Source organism: Aegilops tauschii, chromosome 3, assembly GCF_002575655.3.
Source record: "Aegilops tauschii subsp. strangulata cultivar AL8/78 chromosome 3, Aet v6.0, whole genome shotgun sequence".
Taxonomy (NCBI): Eukaryota; Viridiplantae; Streptophyta; class Magnoliopsida; order Poales; family Poaceae; genus Aegilops; species Aegilops tauschii.
In genome coordinates, this window is record NC_053037.3 from 248010706 (window position 1) to 248027207 (window position 16502).

The 16502-nt window shown below is 41.8% G+C and overlaps 1 protein-coding gene across 3 annotated transcripts; it reads left to right on the forward strand.

Annotated features, from left to right (window-relative positions):
• The first annotated feature begins 2609 nt into the window (after positions 1-2609).
• Positions 2610-16033, forward strand: LOC109787162 (calcium permeable stress-gated cation channel 1). 3 transcript variants are annotated; one of them, XM_073510367.1, is made up of 13 exons: positions 2742-2937; positions 5863-6294; positions 6964-7307; positions 7993-8139; positions 8752-8887; positions 10683-10784; positions 11125-11244; positions 11371-11451; positions 12064-12404; positions 13025-13270; positions 14387-14711; positions 15067-15300; positions 15603-16033. In XM_073510367.1, exons 3-13 carry the CDS (start codon positions 6994-6996, stop codon positions 15861-15863), a joined length of 2307 nt encoding a protein of 768 aa, XP_073366468.1. In that variant the 5' UTR covers positions 2742-2937; positions 5863-6294; positions 6964-6993; the 3' UTR covers positions 15864-16033. The 3 variants fall into 3 exon arrangements, with proteins under 3 accessions (XP_020201304.1, XP_040259774.1, XP_073366468.1); XM_020345715.4 differs by lacking the exon at positions 5863-6294 and having other exon boundaries at positions 2610-2937; XM_040403840.2 differs by lacking the exons at positions 5863-6294; positions 15067-15300 and having other exon boundaries at positions 2660-2937.
• The last annotated feature ends 469 nt before the right edge of the window (positions 16034-16502 follow it).

A 16502-nucleotide genomic window follows, 5' to 3' on the forward strand; every position in this document is an offset into this window, starting at 1 on the left:
TCTGATGTTATGATAAATTGCAATTGCTTCAATGACTGAGATTATAGTTTGTTAGTTCTCAATGAAGTTTTTGAACCATACTTGACATTGTGAATTGATTGTTACTTGAGCATAAGAAATCATATGATAAAATCTATATATGTTGCTGTTATAAGAATGATCATGATGCCTTCATGTCCGTATTTTATTTTTATCGACACCTCTATCTCTAAACATGTGGACATATTTTTCGATATCGGCTTCCGCTTGAGGACAAGCGAGGTCTAAGCTTGGGGGAGTTGATACGTCCATTTTGCATCATGCTTTTAGTTCAATATTTATTGCATTATGGGCTGTTATTACACATTATATATCAATACTTATGGCTATTCTCTCTTATTTTACAAGGTTTACCATGAAGAGGGGGAATGCCGGCAGCTGAAATTCTGGCTGGAAAAGGAGCAAATATTGGAAACCTATTCTGCACGGCTCCAAAAGTCCTGAAACTCCACGAAACCTGTTTTTGGAATATATAAGAATTATTGAGCGAAAGAAATACCTCAAGGGGCCCACACCCTGGCCAGGAGGGTGGGGGCGCGCCTAGTAAGGGGGGGCGCGCCCCCTGTCTCCTGGGCCCCCTGGTGGCCCCCCGGTGTCCATCTTCTGCTATATGAAGGCTTTTACCCTGGAAAAAATCGTGGGCAAGCTTATGGGACGAAACTCCACCGCCACGAGGCGGAACCTTGGCGGAACCAATCTAGAGCTCCGGCAGAGCTGTTCTGCCGGGGAAACTTCCCTCCGGGAGGGGGAAATCATCACCATCGTCATCACCAACGATCCTCTCATCGGGAGGGGGTCAATCTCCATCAACATCTTCACCAGCACCATCTTCTCTCAAAATCCTAGTTCATCTCTTGTATCCAATCTTGTATCAAAACCACAAATTGGTACCCGTGGGTTGCTAGTAGTGTTGATTACTCCTTGTAGTTGATGCTAGTTGGTTTATTTGGTGGAAGATCATATGTTCAGATCCTTAATGCATATTAATACTCCTCTGATCATGAACATGAATATGCTTTGTGAGTAGTTACGTTTGTTCCTGAGGACATGGGTGAAGTCTTGCTATTAGTAGTCATGTGAATTTGGTATTCGTTCGATATTTTGATGAGATGTATGTTGTCTTTTCCTCTAGTGGTGTTATGTGAACGTCGACTACATGACACTTCACCATTATTTGGGCATAGAGGAAGGCATTGGGAAGTAATAAGTAGATGATGGGTTGCTAGAGTGACAGAAGCTTAAACCCTAGTTTATGCGTTGCTTCGTTAGGGGCTGATTTGGATCCATATGTTTAATGCTGTGGTTAGGTTTACCTTAATACTTCTTTTGTAGTTGCGGACGCTTGCAATAGGGGTTAATCATAAGTGGGATGCTTGTCCAAGTAAGGGCAGTACCCAAGCACTGGTCCACCCACATATCGAATTATCAAAGTACCGAACGCGAATCATATGAACGTGATGAAAACTAGCTTGACGATAATTTCCATGTGTCCTCGGGAGCTCCTTTCTCATTATTAGAAATTGTCCAGGCTTATCCTTTGCTACATAAAGGATTGGGCCACCTTGCTGCACTTTATTTACTTTCATTGCTTGTTACTCGTTACAATTTATCTTATCACAAAACTATCTATTACCTACAATTTCAGTGCTTGCAGAGAAAACCTTACTGAAAACCGCTTATCATTTCCTTCTGTTCCTCGTTGGGTTCAACACTCTTACTTATCGAAAGGACTACGATAGATCCCCTACACTTGTGGGTCATCAGCACCATCCGAGGAAACGCCGACGAGCCGGTGTTGGCCGCGACGACGACGGCTTGGACGAGGCTGTGCTGGCTAGGGTTTACCCCTAGCATGTAGAGCGCCTCCCTCGTTGCCGCCGCGACGCGGGCATTGGTGAACTCCTGCTGCGCGGCGGCGGCGGCGGCGGCCTGCGCGGCGGCCTCATCCCTCGCGTCCGCGGCGTGCCTCCGGCCCTTCCTCTTGGCCGACTCCCTTGCCCGCTGTTCGGGCGTCAGCGCCTTCTTCGGCTTGGTCGCGGCAGCGGTCTTGCGCGGGGCACGAGGCTTGCCTTTCCCGGAGGGGGCGACGGCGCCGGACGAGGCGAGGGAGGCGAGGCCGGCGGCGGCGTCGAGGTCGAGGTCGATGGGGCGGGAGCGAGCGCGCGCGGGCGGGAGCGTTTTTGGGAAAAAGGGGGGAAATGGTGGTGACTGCCACCGACCGGCGGGCCCGGGGAGAAGAGTAGGCGCGCGCGCGTCCGCCTCGTGTCCGCGCCGACGCAAATCAGGCTTAAAATTGGGCCGGGAATGGGTCGCCCGCGAACGAAAAACGGACGCGCGTTCGTTTGGGTCGGCGCGTTGGGCCGCCACTTTTGTCCGCACCGACCCAAACGGACGCAGGTGGACGAAATGGGTTGCCCCATTAAAATTGCTCTAAACACCGAAACCTACGCCCCCATCGAGTCTACAGCCCCCACCCCGAGAAGGAGATGCATCTCCCCCACGGAATTCCCACCACCACCATCAGAACCCCCTTTTCTCTCTCGTAGCAGAGCAGAGCAAAACTGTCCGTTACCCAGGCCAGAGCAAAAGGGGCGTCCACGTCCACGTCTACAGGTGGAGCGTGGGAGTTGATGCTAATAACTCGACCCACACCCCGCGGCCAGCACAGAGCGGCAACTAGTAACGTCTCCCTCCCTCGCCGTTTCCTTTCCAGCCACGACGACAGCGACGGAGGGGGATAAAATCCCAACCCCAACCCCAGGGCGTCGCTGTACTGTACAGGGAGCACTTCAGGAAGCGTCGGTGCTATCCACTCCACTCCGCGACGCCATAGATAGCTATACGGGACGACGGCCAGCTTGCTCCCGCTCCCGGTACCGGTGTTGGTGGAGAGACGAGGTATGTCCTTACTTCCTCTTGCCTTCTGTGGATGAATTTGCTCCTAGGTTAGTTTCTTTCGCCCAGTTTGCTGCTTCCGGTGCTCAGATCTGCCTCTCCCGGCTTCAATTTTTCTTTCTTTCTCTTCCTTCCCTCCTTCGTCACTCCCGGGGAGACGTGTATGTGTACCACCGACCAGATTGCTGCGTCATTTCTCTTCCGTTTCTTATGGAGGACCAAACAATATAAATATAAATAAATCCATTTGTTTCTCTCAAATCTAGCACTATTTTCTCTTTCTTGCTGCGTTCTGACTGGTATCAGGCTACTCAATTGCGGGACAGAGGGAAGAAAGGATTTGCTTTTTTATTAATAATACGCCTCTTCTCTCTCTTTTTTTTTTGCGGGGTACGCCTTTTCTCTGAAGCCACAAATTAAATTACTATTATAATTGTACCTTTTTTCTAAGTGACAATTCAAATTAGTATGAAACCTAACCTACTTTTTTTCAACTGACAAATTAAATTGTGTTAAACCTAACCCAACTGACGAATTGAATTATTAAACTTGATGCGAGGTTTGCCTCTCGAGTACCCATAGAATGAATTCATGCAAACTTATCACCTTCTCACTTTTAACGCCTTATTATCCGCAGAGGTTTTATTTTTTTATTTTTCGGTACTAGCGCATGGGCCAATCATCCAAATACGACTGCAATCCAAGCCTCTCTTGGTAGACTTTGATTTCAATATAATACGAAATATATATTACAAAATTTATACCGTTCCAAAGGTTCTATTTTCTAATGGTATAACTTTTCTGATATACTATAATTTATAGTATTACATTAGTAAAATGACGACCTAGAGATACGCTCAGGCAGGACCTATAAACCAGAAAGGAGGGACTAGTATTTTGTCTCGTGATGTTGACGGCCCAATTTTTTTTGTCCATCAAGCATCTCATAGCTGATTGAGAGTTGATGGGAATAGATGTTTGGTTTGCCTGCACTGGAATCACAATCTCAGGGAGCTTTGGTTCCTGTAGCTGTCCAATTGGAATTATACTCCCTCCGTCCGGAAATACTCGTCGGAGGAATGGATGTATCTAGATGTATTTTAGTTCTAGATACATTCATTTTTATGCATTTTTCCGACAAGTATTTCTGGACGGAGGGAGTATGATTTCAGCTTCATTTCTGTAGCTGTCAGATATGGGTGGTCTCCATATCCCATGGTTTCTCTCATGCCAACTTTCTTTCTTAGGCCATCTTCACAATAAATATTAACCGATCCTGTTACTTCTGATCACCGTTTTTCCTTTCACATATTTGGGCTGAAAGGCCCATTTTAAACCAGACATTAGTGATATTGGATTCAAGCAAAACATTTATCTGGGAATTACAGGGCACCACTAGGGATCAGACTACTGATCCCTAGCAGTTTATCAGACCACTGGACAGCCGTTAGATCAAATACACTTGCACGGCGTGATTAGGTGCCCAGCGTGTGGCCCACTTCCATTTAGTTAGTTTCCGAATTATACTCCTGTGATTATGATGCTTCCATATAATAATTTCTATTTGCTTCCTTGAATTAATTTCATCAGAAAATCACGCAAGGATATAATTTAAAGTCCATCTAAATTCTTCTTTTTCCATACTTTATTCAATAATTTTGTCTAGGCAATTTTTATTTTGCTTCTGGTGCATAGCAAATTTCCTACGATGAAAAATGCATCCCATGTATCATTTTATTCTGTTTTAATGGAGCAAAACCTTGCTTCCACTGATGAGATAATTTGCTTCGATCTCAACCAAACTTTTTGGATGTAACAATTTTTTTTCCAAACACTTTGCTTCCGTGTATCAAAATTTTGCATCTAGAATTTGTTTCCACATCATAAATTTGGGTCCCATGTATCTTGTTTATCAAGTTTCCAACAAGAAACTTTGCTTCCATCCAATAATAAAAGTGCTTCCATGATAAAATTGATTTGCTTATACTCGAACATACATTCATCCGTACAAGAAGTTTCAAACATGATACAAATTTATTTCTTTCAAGTCACCAACAGTGTGTCGTACTATGCTTCCTAAAGTCAATAATTGTGTATGTTTCCTATAGACCGTAGAAATGATTCCCTTCGCTTGCGATTGACCTCATTGTAGGGCAGATCCAAGCGTCATCAGTCATCACACTTCTTAGTGCATGCATCAGTCGCTCCCATATATGTCACTGGCCACGCCCATCAGTTCCAAAGCCAACACACGGCTGCTTGAAAATATACATCCGTAATCCATTAGACATGATACATAAGTATAGAAGGTAGTTATGAAGCAACAACGAGAATTACATGTATGGTACGGTAGTGACAAAGTAGAGAATCTCACATTCCCATGTAAGGAAGCATGTACGCTTCATACATGCTATGTCACACCGCCGTTGATTTTTTTGGATTTGATTTGGTATTAAAAAAAAACTAAAAAAATCGGCTTGCCACTGCCAGCATGTATAATGTATTTGAAATATAGGAAGCATGATGGCAGTGTTTAAACACAAAGAATTCTCTTGACAAAGCAAATAGTAGAAGTGTGTTTCTATTGCCCCAAACTATCTGGACTGAAGAAAACATACAACAAAGTTAGGAAGCATGGATATTAGGAAGCATCAATTTGTTGTTATCTCAACATAATTCATACCTAGTGGAAGCATATAATTTTGTAACTAGAAACTAGCAATGAATGTGTGTGTGCATCGATCAATTTGTGATCTAGTACAAACCCATTTCATCCATCGATGCAAACAAAACAGGAATGTTGAAGCACATATCCGATTTTACAAAGCATGGTTACTGGAAATATCATAATGATAAGAATCTGTGCGTGGGACAGATAATGATGGAACCGAAGTTGATTTAGGCAATGCAATACCTTTTGGTTTACAGGAAGGACTTCGAATAGGGCGAAACTAGTGAGGCCACTCCTGATTCTCTGGCCGATGGGTGCAGCCGATTCAAATCTTCAAGATCCAGGCACTTTGTTTGGCAACAAATACGGTGAAGATGGAGGACACGACCACCTACTGCCGTGATGGTGCGCCACCGACGTCACTTGGGATCGCATCGAGGAGTAGGTCGGTAGAGAGATTGGATCTGGGCGCTGTGGTGGATTGCATCATCGCCGGTGGATTTGGTCTCCGGCGAGGTGGGAAGGGAGCACGGTGCGCAGGAGATGGAACCTGGGTTGCGCTGTAGGGGAGGGCAGGGGCGGCATTGTTGACGGCAAGCTCGGAGGGAGGATGCGACAGAGCCGAGAGAGAGAAACGCAGGTTCAGGAGAGATTGATGGGAGAGGGACCAGGGCCTGCGTCAAATACAGGTGGGCAATAGGAAGATCTTGACCGTGGGATTAGTAAGGCATCGATGGTTCACATGTGGTCTGGAGATTGCTTCGTATCAGACTACTGGAACGAAGCGTTTCCCTTACATATATACTTTCCGTGTGTTAAGACAGCATTATTTGGTGCTACAAAATAGTAGAGTATTATCGCGAACAAAGCATTCTTCATCTCGTTGTTTCATATGTGAATCGAGCTTCAGAACCGAACTCAACTTAGTCTAGCATGTGAAACTTGTAATATTATTTCGTGGTGGTTACATGTTTACATCGAGTAATCACTTTCACTTCTTTGTGTTAAAAAGGTTAATATTGGACCAGACATTAGCGATATTGGATTCAAGCAAGACATTAGTTTTGGTGCTAAATGAATATTGTAACAAACAAACCTTCACGTAACTTGCTGTTTCATATGAATCGAGTTTCAGAACCAAACTGAACCATGTGAAACTCGTAGTATTATTTTGTGATGATATTGAGTAACCTCTTTTATTAAGTGCTTCTATATCATAAACTTTCGTTTTTATTGCCATTCGTTCACTTCACCGGTTCTTATATTTGGTTTAGTTTACAAGTTTGTTCTCATGACATCAAACTGTCTCAACATTATGTGCTTGCTTTCTTCCTTACATCTTACGGTAACATCTGTAGGAATTCCCAGAAGTTATATGAACAACAACTATGGCTACGATTGAAGATATAGGTGTTTCTGCAGCTATCAACATACTGAGTGCCGTCATATTCCTGCTAGCATTTGCTTTCCTACGGCTACAGCCCATCAATGACAGGGTTTACTTCCCGAAGTGGTATCTGAAAGGTTCAAGACAAAGCCCAAGCCATGGGGGTGCATTTGTACGGAAGTTTGTAAATTTGGACATGCGATCATACTTGAAGTTCTTAAGTTGGATGCCTGCTGCTCTCCAAATGCCAGAGGATGAGTTGATTAGCCATGCAGGGCTTGATTCAGCTGTCTATCTGCGGATCTACTTGACAGGGTATGTAACTTGCATTTCATTTTTATCATGGACATTTTTTAATGTTGTCATATCATTTTTCATCTGCCCACCTGTACATCAGATAAGATGCAACTCCTAGTCACTGGTGAAGTTCTTAACTTAAGCTTGACTGCGTGCCATTTTTTAGCATGCCTATAGCTGGTTATATTTGTACATGAACAGTGTTCCGTTCGGATGCTTGATGGATTGCATAGCGCAAGTCAAGCGTTCAACACACTCTACATAAAATGCAAGGGAAATGAGCTGGAGCTGCGAATGTTGTTGATAGCTATAGAGATCAGTTCAGGATTAGAGTTTTTTGTATGTTTGATTTTGTTTCTTTGTTGTCCTTTAGGTTTGCATTTGCTGTAGTATTTATCTATAACACATCTAGCTTCCAGTGTTGAATACGTCCACTTGCTTCAGTGAGTTAATCTTTGTGTTCAACTATTCATTTTTATTTTTACCTACTTATTATTGGTTCCAGTTTTGTTGAGAATGTTTATTTCGTTGTATTGATTCTAAACCTTCTCTATTTTGTCTTGTTCTCTATATACAGAGTGCAGCATAAGTATTAACAATGTTGAACCAATGAATGGTTCTGTTTTATCCACTGATTGGTGTCCAACTCCATTTTTTTTTGCTTGAATTGCTATTTATACTGAAAACATTTAAACCTTTGCAGGCTTAAAATATTTGTTCCAATCACAATTCTAGCATTTCTTGTTCTTGTTCCTGTTAATTGGACAAATGATACCCTTGAGGGCTTGAAGGTAGAGCACAGTGATATCGACAAACTTTCGATATCCAACATACCTTTTGGGTCGAAGAGGTTAGCACTAGATGAGTTCATTATCTCTTAAATATATTTGCATATAGTAAGTAGTTCTCTAAGATTGCTCATGTGGTGACACCACCAGTTCTCTGGGAAGCGTTGATTACCAAAAGCCAATCTGTTTGATCATGCACTCCACATTACCACGAATATTCAAGATAATAAATATGGGGTAGGTTCAGATGACCTCAAATATACATGATCGTTCAGGGGAGTGATAGCCTATCTCAGTTCTTCCCCAGTAGATTCGGTAGAGGTAAAGGGAGATATAGGTGGCAGAGATAGAGAGGGAGATAGTACAGATAGAGATCATTATCTAAAAAGAACAGACATAAGGATAGAGAGAGAGAGAGAAGAGAGGGTTTAGAATATGACCAACTTTCCATCCTATGTGTAACTGAACTGGGAGAGAATAATGTGGTAAATTGCATGTGTTGGAATTGTAGAACCCAAAGATTGGCATATATTAATTGAGTTGCAATGCCAGCATACCATGTGGCAGCAGATTGGCATGACAGCATAGGACCATGTAGAGCTTGATCATCAACTCTAGAATTGTTTATTAAGTATCTCCAAGACTCATGCTAATAAGTAACCCTTTGAACGCAGGTTCATAGCTCACTTGACTATGGCTTATGTTTTCACATTTTGGACATGCTATGTTCTGTTGCGGGAGTATGAAATAGTCGCAACAATGAGATTGCGTTTTCTTGCATCAGAGAAACGCCGCCCAGACCAGTTCACAGTATGATCTTATTACTCTATTTTTATATTTCTGTGTCTAATTAGTAGGTCAGGATCTAGATTTTTTTTCTAATACTCCTTCCACTTATACATATCGTTTTGGGCATTGATACGGTCTCTAGGCCACCCCCTCAGTAGTAAATCACAAACGACAGAATTTACATATTATGGAACTTCATTTCACAATGAATCTAGTGACATCAGTCTAATGTGGCCAATCTTGATTCTCTTTCAAATATTTGATGTCTTGGATAGCAAGGCAACTTATTCGTATTTGAGGGAACAGGTGGAATCCCTTTTTACCGGTCAGTGTGAACTTTAATACATGACATTCTTCTAGTTAAAAACACATCTGAGATAATTCAGTGTGATTGATAGGTTTTACAAGTCAGCATTACAACCACTAAATACACTACCGAGCATAATTTGAGGGAACAGGTGGAATCCCTTTTTACCGGTCAGTGTGAACTTTAACATGACATTCTTCTAGTTAAAAACAAATCTGAGATAACTCAGTGTGATTGAAAGGTTTTACAAGTCAGCATTACAACCACCAAATACACTACCGAGCATAATTTTTTGTATACTGCTCATTCTGTAAAGAATCATCTGCAGATTATGCTATTAGGCTTCCAAAGAAGGAAAATAAAGTGCAATGTTTATCCAACATATGACTTAGCCAATCTTCAATTATATATGGAAAACCGGAGACAGCCTAGCTCTTGAGAATGGTTGTATCCAGACACATAACTGTACTGTGCAAAATCATCTTTTTTTTGTTATTTATGCTTTTAATTTTGATAAAGAAATCAAGATACAATAATTTTTGTATGGAAAGGAGGTTGACCCCTGGCCTCTGCATCATATGATGCACACAACCGTCTTTATTAAGCGAAATGTATAAACATCCAGCACAAAAACAGAAATAAAAGGCTCAGCTACAACCGGTCGCTAACAGGATTACATCACTCGTACACATAATCTATTAGGAGGTGTTTGGCAACAAAAATGGTAGCGTAATCAGATCGCAGCGTTTTAGGAGGTGTAATGAGTTATTTCTCAATTTGTTTGGTTGGCCTAGGTAACGTAATTGGATAACGTCGCTCCTCCTCTTCTTCCCCAGCGCGTCTGTCTCCCCGACTCAAGACTGTCGCCGTCGCTCCCGAGCTATGCTCCTCCCGCGCCGCCAGCTGCTGCGACCTCGCCGCCTACTCAGTTAATCTAGCGCGCCGCCGGCCGCTGGATCTTGCGTGCCGCCGGCTGCCGGATCTCGCGCGCCGCCGACCGCCGTCTGACCCAAAGCATGCGTGCCGCTAGCTGTTGGTTTCGCGCTGCGACGGACGCCGGCGAAGAATGCCGACGGCTGGCGAGCTGTGGTTGCCGCTGCTCTTTTTCTCTCGCACCCTTTGAGCGGCTTGTGCGGCTGCGGGAACAGAAGACAGGGTCCCGATACAGCTGATTTGGGGCGTAGTCAGTTTTGTATAGCGATGGGACCTGATTACACTGTATCTGATTACAGCCGTGGCGAAACAAACACGATTTGGCGGTAACTGATCCCGCTGTAATCAGATTACGTTATAATCTCGGTAACCAAACACCTCCTTAGTGTTATGCCAGCCAAATCGGTCAAATTTATCCTGTGCTTCTGTCTCCCAACGGCTGCACCCAAAAGCCATAGGCGCCTGATCATCCGCACACTGCTCTTAAATTTTTTAATATTGTTGTTCTATAGGATTTTGTCATTGTAGTTATGACTTATGACTTGTGACATACAATTGATGCATGATGATTTTTAGGTCCTGGTGCGGAATATACCACCTGATCCAGATGAATCAATTGGTGAGCTTGCAGAGCATTTCTTCCTTGTGAATCATCCTGACCACTATCTCACACATCAGGTAATATTTACATTTTTCAGGACCAGCCATATTCTGATCTTTACATTGCATTAGAAATTGTGTGTATGCTGCCACACTTCATTGTTCTCAACCTTCTGCTTGATTGGATGCATTGGTAGAAATTCAAACCTTCTATCATGCCATTCAGATTTTGGTTGGTGTATGTACATTTTACTGTTCTCAAATTTCCATGGTTTTTGATTTAATTCCTTATAAGGTATAATTAATTGCTCCATATAAATATACAAATCATGATTGTGTACTTTGGATTTGGCTATATGCTAGAAGGCATTACCAGTCATGTTCTAATTTATTTATGATATGCACCTTCTCTTTCAAGGTTGTTTATAATGCAAATAAGCTCGCCAAACTGGTCAAAGAGAAGAAGAAGATGCAGAATTGGCTCGACTACTATCAGCTGAAGTATGAAAGAAATACAAGTAAAAGGCCTACTGTTAAGGTTGTCCCACAAAACTGGATCATGTTTAGCCATCAATTTTCTTGCTTTTGATCAAAATGGGAAAAAGTATTATAAATCTCATTCTAGCTCTTTTCTGTTCTTTTATAATTTGTAACTTTGTTCCAGACTGGTTTTCTTGGATGTTTTGGTTCTAAAGTGGATGCTGTTGAACACTGCGCATCGGAAATTGAGAGGATAGAAAAGGAAGTAAGTCATTATTCAGCTTCATTCTAGTGTTATTCTGAAAATAGTACACTTTCTTCATTTAATGAAAAATGCTGCCTTAAAAAGTAACGTCTATCATCGAAAGTACTTCTATATTATCATATTTCACTACCTTTAGCTACCATACAATTCAGAAAATCAATAACCAATGGTATTTATAATGACATGAGACTATGATTGAAACAACATTTAAAAGAGCACGGAGTTCATAGCAATGGCCTTATATACTGTTTCAACTGAAGCAATGCTTCCCTGTTTTTATCAATATTGTGTATTAATGATTTGTCGATGACTGAAACAACATTAAAAGAGCACGGAGGTTATAGCAAGGGCTTTTTGTATGCTGTTTCAGTTGAAGCTATGGTTCCCTGTTATTTTACCTAACCAAGTGGATGTCTAAAGACATGAGATGCCTGTTCTTGCTTTTGTATTTAATAATTAATAGAACTCTTAAATAGTTAACTTTTGGTTCAGTCATGTAAGTAAAGCATTGTCTTTCATATTGTTAAATGTTTTTTTCTTTTTGAAATGAAGAATAGCTGCAATAGTATAAACCGTTAGATTTACTGCCACTTACAAATGACATTCGTTTAGGAAGCTGAAGAACGTGAAAAGATCGTGAAGGATCCCAAGTTAGTTGTTCCAGCGGCATTTGTCTCCTTCAGAACACGGTGGGGTGCAGCAGTATGCGCTCAGACACAACAAACCAGTAATCCGACGGTTTGGTTGACTGAGTGGGCTCCAGAACCTCGTGATGTGTACTGGGATAATTTGTCTATTCCAATTGTTCACCTTACAGTTAGAAGGTTGATAATTGCGGTAGCATTCTTCTTTCTGAACTTCTTTTATGTGATCCCAATCGCATTTGTTCAGTCCCTTGCAAATATTGAAGGGATTGAGAAGGCAGTTCCATTTCTGAAGCCTATAATTGAAATGTAAGTGTGTTTTAACATGCTATTCTTCATTTAAAATGTCTTTTTTCAGTTCTACAGTAGTATGCTATTGGCTTTTGTGTGACTTCAATGGCAAGTTGCTTTATGTTCTTTGATGCCGCCTATTTTTATTTTCTTTTTATGAAAAAACGCCAAGTTGCTGCAATGATAATAAGTTGGACTATGGAGTAGTTAATAATGTCTAATATGGATAACAAAGAATATGATTATGCATTGGCGTCTGATGATAATAATCTGTTGTGGAAATGATAACACCGGAGTACTAACTCTTGATGAAAAATTCCGTTTGAGGATTGGATGGGATCCAATGTCCTTGGGAGTAAAAAACTTCAAATTTGAAGTAGCAACTATATTTTTTTTTCTTAGGTTTCACCAAAAACATATGGACTGCAGATGTAAAAATGAGCGACAGGCCTCACAAAAACATCTTGCTGCTCAGAAGTAAAAATTGAGGTTCACTACATTTTCTATGGAAGTGGGTAACTTTACATTCAGCAAACAAGTTTAAGGACCTTTGATGTAATTTACTCATGCTTTACTTGTATTTGCTTTGTTGGCATATTTCATTATCTTTGAAAGTTTGTTGTTCAACCGTTTCTCAGGCCTACTATCAAATCGTTCATCCAAGGGTTCCTTCCTGGAATTGCTCTGAAGATCTTCCTTATACTACTCCCAAGCATATTAATGTTTATGTCAAAGGTTGAAGGATTGACATCAGTGTCTTCATTGGAAAGAAGATCTGCATCGAAGTACTATATCTTCTTATTCTTTAATGTATTCCTGGCAAGCATCATTGCTGGATCTGCTTTGGAGCAGCTACAAACCTATCTTCACCAGTCAGCAAATCAGTATGTACTACACACCTACTCCTGTTGGCATCCCATATACACCTACTCCTGTTTGGCATCCCATATATAACTAGAAGCTGACAATCACCCAACATCTCATTGCACTCAAACAAGAACAGATGTAATTAACTAACCATGGACTTTTAACATGTGAAATGAAGGTCAACCATAGCTAAAGATGGATATTAAATGCAGTTGAATGTTAGCACTTGCTTCTTTTGTATCGTGCTTAGTGGTTATTGGGTGCTTAAAATAATTTTTTGGGCTGTCACTACAAGTACTACCATCAAATTGATATATTTGTATATGCTATTGGTTGGTAAGCTGCATTTCAAGCCTAACAGCAGCGCAGAATGTGAGATGGTGGATCAATTGGAAATATTATTTTCAGTTTCCTTCATGTGTTTACCTGTTCTTTAGATGTCATTTGGAAATTTTGACATGTGGCAAGTGACCGCAATATAGTTTTCTGGAGGGCATGGATTTGTTAACATTCAGGATTTGAGAATCCTGTATCTTATTGCATGGCTAAGCATGTGAATTTGCATTTTAAACTACAAGGGCTAGTTATTAGATGCCTAAGAGATCACTGGACCATGTCTGTACTTTAAGTCAGGGTTCTCATTAATTACAGCAGAGTGGTGTAATCGAATATTTTACCACACACTCACAAGCTAGCACTTTCTTGTTGTTAAATTACACAAACACAAAAAGTTGGTACAAAGGTATGCAGGCAAGTCAAGCCTTGCCACATTATTTACTGGCTGTAGAAGCCTAGAAAAGAAACAGAACAGAAGCCTAATCTCTCATGGAGATTGTCTCAGCCAGTGATGATAGTCTTGAAGCCATCTTTCTGCCTTCCCTTTGATACCGGTAGTCACTGTTTGAAGATCATGAGTACCCCCCACAAGACACATCCATTCGTTCATGCTATATTGTCCAAATCGTTAGGATGATTACAGTCTTCAAGTTTATTAGTTTTCCTTGTCACTCGCAGTTGTTTACCATCTAGGATAGATTTGAAGGCCTTTCTATTTACCTGGCATATTCAACAGTTTATGCAAATAACTTCTATTATTCTCCATTTGATACAGTTTATATTTGCTTCTTTTGCAGAATACCAAGGACAATTGGTGTAGCAATTCCAATGAAGGCAACCTTTTTCATAACGTATGTAATGGTTGATGGATGGGCTGGGGTAGCTGGTGAAATATTGAGATTGAAGCCATTGGTTATTTTCCACTTGAAAAACTTTTTCTTGGTCAAGACTGAGAAAGACAGAGACGAGGCAATGGACCCTGGAAGTATTGGTTTTGATTCAAATGAACCCCAAATACAGCTCTATTTCTTACTTGGTCTCGTCTATGCTGTGGTCACGCCGTTTTTGCTTCCGTTCATATTGGTATTCTATGTGCTCGCATACGTGGTCTACCGCCATCAGGTAAGATTTAGTGGAACGATTATTTTTTGATGTCTGGCATTCTTGACATAAATTTTGATGTTCAATAAGAGAATACTTTTGATAATTCTAACTAACTGTTTAAAACTATTTTTGAAGAAATTAGTCTTATTCAATCTTTGCCACTCCTGGGCATATGTTTGTTTTGTGCAAATAATAGTCAATCTAATGGAATGGATATGCTGGCAATAGAGAGATACTTTGCTGGCATTACAAATTTCAGGAGCATTCCACTTGTTCCTGAACCAAACGCACCCTTAGAGCATGTACAATCTGCCCCCCCCCCCCCCCCCCCCCCCCCCCTCAAACGACCTAACTTGAGCTTACACTGTTTCAGATAATAAATGTGTACAATCAAGAATATGAGAGTGCGGCTGCATTTTGGCCAAGTGTTCATGGGCGTATAATCACAGCATTGATCGTATCGCAGCTGCTTTTCCTTGGATTATTAAGCACAAAAGGCGCAGGCCAGTCAACACCAGTGCTCCTTGTTCTTCCTGTGGTGACCTTTTATTTCCACAAATACTGCAAGAACCGCTATGAACCTGCTTTTGTGGAATATCCATTACAGGTACTGCTATTTCTGAATATGATAGTTCACCGTGCATCTCAGATGCTGATCAGGCTACATGTTAACAATAGGTCATACCAGCTTAACCGATATTTGTAAAATTTCGGGTTTTGTACTGGAAGATGTTTCCACCACACCCAACTTAACCGATAACAAACTTGTAACATAAGTTGAATGAAAATATAGTTATCCATCGTAAGGTATTATACTACTTGTAGTTTTATGCACCGACCAAATACATACTATGGACTTGGCTTTGTAACCGAGAAAACTACTAACATGTTGTTAATTTTGTTTTCCAGGAGGCAATGAGGAAAGACACCCTAGAACGTGCGCGAGAGCCAGGGTTTGACCTGAAAACGTACCTGGCAAGCGCGTACATCCACCCGGTTTTCAAAGGCGGCGACGACGATGAGAAATTCTCCATGATGGATGAAGCGGAGGCAGACCAGGTCCTTGTGGCAACGAAGCGGCAATCGAGACGGAACACCCCTGTCCCGAGCAGACACAACGGTTCAGAAGCACCTTCTCTGCCTGAAATTGTAAATGATCAGCGACTATGATAGAGAGTTTGGCAGTGTACATTGAGTAAAAAGCACTGTAATTCGTTTCGGTATTGCTTTTTCTTTTTGAGTTGCCGGTATTGCTTTTTCACAATAAGGAGCAATGGCCAATATTATATTATGTACATGGAAAAAGTTCAAGTTCTTTGGTCCTGTGTTTACACTTGAAATGTTTGAATGCGTGTCTGGGTTTATTCATCGCTGTGGGTTTATTGATCACCAGACTATTTCAGAATCTTACAAGGGCATCACCTCCAAGGTGGACCCATAAACCTCCTGCAATGGTCTGGGCTGCGGAAGCCATCCAATGCTCACATGTATCGGTCCGTGAAGCGGTCCGGATGCGATTTCTTCCGTAAACCGTAGACAAAAATAGGGGAGGTTCGCGGGAGTCCGGACCGCTTCCAAGCCCGCTTCTGACCGTCCTGGCTCACCAAAAACCCGCACCCGCCCTTCGTGCGTTTTCCTTCTGATGCAGTGCCGTATTCATGTCGGTCCAGAGCACGCGGACGCTGCCATTAATGCCGTGATGTGACCGTAGGGAAGGAGGGTGCCGCTGACCGATGCGACCTCTCGGCAGCCGCCGCTTCAATGCGGACGCAGGTTCCCGAGGAACCAACTCCGGTCGCTGCGCCGCTT